The sequence below is a fragment of the Mustela putorius genome, unplaced genomic scaffold, assembly GCF_011764305.1.
Source record: "Mustela putorius furo isolate JIRA1106 unplaced genomic scaffold, ASM1176430v1.1 tig00000242_pilon_pilon_pilon, whole genome shotgun sequence".
NCBI classification, from domain to species: domain Eukaryota; kingdom Metazoa; phylum Chordata; class Mammalia; order Carnivora; family Mustelidae; genus Mustela; species Mustela putorius.
In genome coordinates this window covers 18,464,551-18,469,407 of record NW_025421325.1, presented here as the reverse complement: position 1 = coordinate 18,469,407, position 4,857 = coordinate 18,464,551, and the positions used below count along the sequence as shown (strand labels likewise).

The following is a 4,857-nucleotide window of genomic DNA, read 5'->3' as shown; positions in this document are numbered from 1 at the left end:
CACGATGTGAGGCTCAATCCCAGGACCCCAGGACCATGACCTGGGCAAAAGGCAGTTGTTTAACTGACTGAGTCACCCAGGTGCCCCATCCATTTATTTTCAATAAAGCCCAACTTAGCAGTTTTTAGATGTTGAAAGCCTGCCTATTTTGCACACCCGGTGAAACTGCACCCAATATGTGCTAGTCATAGATAAGATAAAGCCTGTTGATTATCAACACTCACACCATTATTTGCACTTAATTGCTCTTTGACTCAGAGACTCCCATATCTGCTGCTGAACAGCATTACCTAGATGTTAAACACCTTCTCTGATCTCTTGCCCCTGGGAGTTCCCTTGTCCTCCTCCCCTTCTGGATGGTGGCCCTTGGAGTTTCTGGATGGTCTCCTGCTGTTAAAGGGCTTGTAGGACATACAGACCTACTGAAATAAAGCTTGTGTGTGCTACTGCCACCTGTGGTCATATCTTTTTCTTTGACATGTCCCCCAAATCCTTCCAGTCTCCTTAAACCTCACTGCAGCTGTCCTAACACACACAAGGACATCCCAGGCCTTGTGCCCTTTAGCTAATGAGCAGACTCTTGATACCTAAGCTCCCTCCTGCTCACCTCTACCTGCTTAGCAGGAGGGGTGTTACAGCTTCAATCTAGCTGTACTTCAAAGGGATGTCTCCTGCTTGTGTAGCAATAGAACTAGCAACCTTCTGTTTTCCCTTGGACTGCAAACTCACATTATCCAGTAATTTCTGAACCCGAAACTTAGGGAGAGTCTCCTCTGCCATGTTCAGTCCCTTCACTCTACTCTAGACTTATGGTATTCTTGGAGTCCTGTTGACCGTTTGTAGTCTTCCTCTGTTATAATTTATGATTCTTGATATTGACTTTCCCTATTCAAATTCTACATGGTTGCTGTCTCCTGAATGGATCCTACGTATCTTTGGCCCTTTTGCATTGCCACCCCAGTGTTTTGCTGGTGTTTTCTGAGCCTCTGCCTCTCTGTGCCCCTCTGCGCCTGCTCATTTATTTCACTCAGCTTCATTACCAGTCTAAACTTGGAAGATGGTGAGAATACCTGATAAGAAGTATTTCTCCATGCTCCTCATGTACAAATGGCTCTTTCGTTTCTCTTTCAAAGTTCATTGTGGCCACCGACCTGCCTTTTCAAATTCATCATCGTTATCATTTCGTGAACTGTTTGAAGTCCAGGAAGGTGAGTTCCCATGGCAAGTGAGTATCCAGATCTCACGGAAACACCTCTGTGGAGGCTCAATCATACATCGGTGGTGGGTTTTGACAGCTGCCCATTGCTTCCCAAGAACCCTGTAAGTTTCTGAAGCATTGTCTTAATTTGCATCAAATTTCCTCAACATTTTTAAAAAAGATTTTGTTTATTTATTTGGCAGAGAGAGATCACAAGAAGGCAGAGAGGCAGGCAGAGAGAGGGGGGAGGGAAGCAGGCTCTCTGCCGAGCAGAGAGCCCAATGCCTGGCTTGATCCCAGGCGGTGGGGGAAGTGGGGGAGAAGCAGGCTGAGCAGAGAGCCTGATGCGGGGCTCAATTCCAGGACCCCGAGATCATGACCTGAGCTGAAGGCAGAGGCTTAACCCACTGAGCCACCCAGGGGCCCCTTTCCTCAACATTTTGTCTGGGCTGCATAGTTTAATGGATTAGTGCACAAGGGTTATGAACCCATGGACTCTATACCCAGTTTGTTCCCATTAGCTTTGTATCAAAAAATCTCTTTTCTATACCTACTTTCTCCTTTTAAGTGAACCATATCCTAAGGTTGGCTGCTAGTTATGACTATGCACCCAGTATTGGAAAATCAGTACAAGTTTCTCCTCCTCCTGCCTGCCATATGTGCAGACAATGCACTATGTTTGTTCATTGTACACATACCCATTAAGCAGAACCATGGGCTGTTCCAAGTGCTGGTGATATAGCAATCAACAAGACAGTCAAAATTCCTATTGTCAAGGAATTCACATCTTATTTTCTTGAATGGATTCATTTGTCTTTCTTTGGGTTGGGGAGATCTTCCTGGGCTGATAATTCACTAGCTTAGACATTTTCTTGAGCCTGGACTCCTGATTCCTGCCACTCTGATCTTTAGCCAGTCTCTAGGGCACTACACATCCATTTCATTGGATTTCTCAGTATCACTTGTGAACGCTGCTGTTTACAAATGTGTCTATAAATGTGAAATGCAGTGTAACTGTTACTATAGTTTGGAGTTATTATTTTCATTTTTTAGGTTAAAAATGACATTGGGAAATATTACCGTGGTCATGGGAACCAAAAGATTCAGTGATGTCCACTTGGAGAGAAAGCAAGTGCAGAAGATAATTATTCACAAAGATTATAAACCATCCCACCTTGACAGTGATCTCTCCTTGCTCCTTCTTGCCACACCAGTACAATTCACTAACTTCAAAATGCCCATCTGTCTGCAGAAGAAGGAAAGGATCTGGGACCGGTGTTGGATGGCAGAGTGGGTGACAGCTTATGAGCATGGTATGTGTCTTCCCTTCAAAATCCATAGAAAGTTCACATTGATGTTTCCTGGGCTAGACAGCATAATGCTTTGGAAGACTCAGGTCTGAACTTTGGTCTCACGACTCTAGCTTTGTGATCTTGAGCTAGTTCCTCCACCTTCGTCACGCTCACCTTTTCTCACCTGTAGAATGACAGCAATGTCTCCCTCAAATCAGTTATGTGGATTAAATTAAATACAATTATATTGTAAAGTCCCTAGTGAAAGCCTGGAATATAGAAGAATCTCAAAATATGAGAGTGAAAATTTGGGGGGGGGGCAGAAACACTGGGCGCTAGAAAGCCAATTTGAATTCTTCCTTCATGGGTTGTTTTATAATGTACATCTCTCCATCTGTTTATCATTTGATGAAAGTCAGTGATCAAAATAACTGAACCAGTGATTCTTCAACCAAGCTTTGTCATCAATGACTCTACTCTTTCTCCAGGGTGCAAGGCTGGCCAGACAGCGAGAACCTCTGGGAGGGTGAGAATGGGATGGGGAAGCTAGAAGGTCCTCTAGAATTAGTTTTTTCCTTCCCACAAATTGGCAGTAATAGGTGGGTCATTTTCCTGATTTCTCCACTGACCTAGCAGAGACACTGGACAACACTGACTCAGAAGCTGTGTTATTCTGAACCTCAGCACAGGGACCAACCATGCCTGTGGAGAGATAGTAGAGCCATGGAGAAAGTTTATTCTAAGTTTACCTGGCAGGGACTAGTGCTTGGGGTTTAGTAGGCTGCTTCCAGAAGGAATGAGTTGCCCAAAGAGAATACATATAAGCAGAAATGAAAAAACCACTTATTGGAGATCTTAAGGAGGAGATTGAGTGGGGAATTACATTAGGTCACCTCTCAGGCCTTTCTACCCTGTGAGTCTATGGTTTGCTAAGTGTTTGCATCATTCTGTGTCTTCCACCGTGATCAACCACTTTCAGTGGTTGATGCAGCACTCATTCTCACACTAGCTTCCTCATTTCCCAGACCTCCCTGACAACTTAAACGTGTACCTGCAGAAGCTGAGAGTGATGCAGATTAGCTGGAGAGAATGCAGCAAGAGAGTAGATCAGCTCTCTAGGAACATGGTTTGTGCTTGGAAGGAACCAGGCACCAAAGGCGATTGCCAGGTACTCAGCCCCTGCCTCAGCCCCATCTTCCACATGCCCCACCACTTTCTACGTTCTCAGGATAGTACCCTGGAGAGAGGCCCTTAGTCCATGCCACTAGGGCCCCCTCATCCTGCCCTCTTTTTAGAGCTACTGTGGATTCCTTGCAGACTGTACCTTCTTCATTCTCTCATTCTCAGGGAGACAGTGGGGCGCCTATGGTCTGTACTACTCATGGAACCCAGAGGCTCTTCCAAGTGGGTGTCTTCAGTTGGGGCACAAGATCTGGCTTCAGGGGGAGGCCCGGTATGTTTGTGTCTGTCGCTCAATTTATTCAATGGATCCAAGAGGAGACAGAAAAGGAGGGAAAAGCCTATACCATCTCAGGAGCCTGGAGAAGCTCCCTGCTTCATGTTCCAATATACCCATTATTGTTGGGCTTGGGTTCTCAAATGTTGTTTGCCACCATGTTTACTAGTGATAAATCAAATCACTAAGCTTTAGACCCATCTTTACTTCTCCTCCTCCTTCTCCTTTTTTCCCCTCCCATTTTTTCAAAAACATCTATAAAACATTGATATGAGTTTGGCTTCTCTGCTAAACCCTGGAAGTTAGACACTTAGTCTCCCAAATATTGCATATTGCAAATCTAATGAAGCAAGTCCAAATACAGTACTAAAAAGAGGTACAAGCTGTACATTGGGGATCTCAGAGGAATAAAGATGACCTCTAAAAAGGTCAAAGAAGGCTTCAGGATAGTGTTGGAAATCAAACCTTGAGAAGTCACTTCATGTTTTTGGACCTTGGTTTCTTTATCTATGAGTAAGGAGATTTGATTACATGAATTTCAAGGTCTTTCATCACTCTGACATTTTGTGTTATTGAGTGAATTCTTTTACTTCTTTCATGGAACATAGCATTGCCAAACTTGTGACCAGCTTTAATTCTGTCATCCCAGTGCTTTACACAGACCCAAACACAGGGAGATGCCCAGCTGAGGTAAAAATGCTTTCATCCACTGGGCCAGTCATGAAGGAAAGTCTATCATAGAGTTAGGATCAGGAGTTTCTTGTCCTATTTAGAGTTGAAAGGAGGGTGATTATGACTTGAGACTTAGAGATTAGACCTTTCTTTCCCTCCCCTTAATATCACCAACTAAAGTTAGCCTAATGAAGTGGCTTGGTGGAATCAGCAAAATCTGCCCTTTCCATAGACATGGG

The 4,857-nt window shown here is 44.3% G+C and overlaps 1 protein-coding gene across 1 annotated transcript; it reads left to right on the top strand.

Annotated features, from left to right (window-relative positions):
- The first annotated feature begins 2,262 nt into the window (after positions 1–2,262).
- On the top strand, positions 2,263–4,172 carry LOC101677247 (serine protease 55-like). The gene is made up of 3 exons (XM_013063285.2): positions 2,263–2,511; positions 3,516–3,658; positions 3,838–4,172. Exons 1-3 carry the CDS (start codon positions 2,286–2,288, stop codon positions 4,132–4,134), a joined length of 666 nt encoding a protein of 221 aa, XP_012918739.2. The 5' UTR covers positions 2,263–2,285; the 3' UTR covers positions 4,135–4,172.
- The last annotated feature ends 685 nt before the right edge of the window (positions 4,173–4,857 follow it).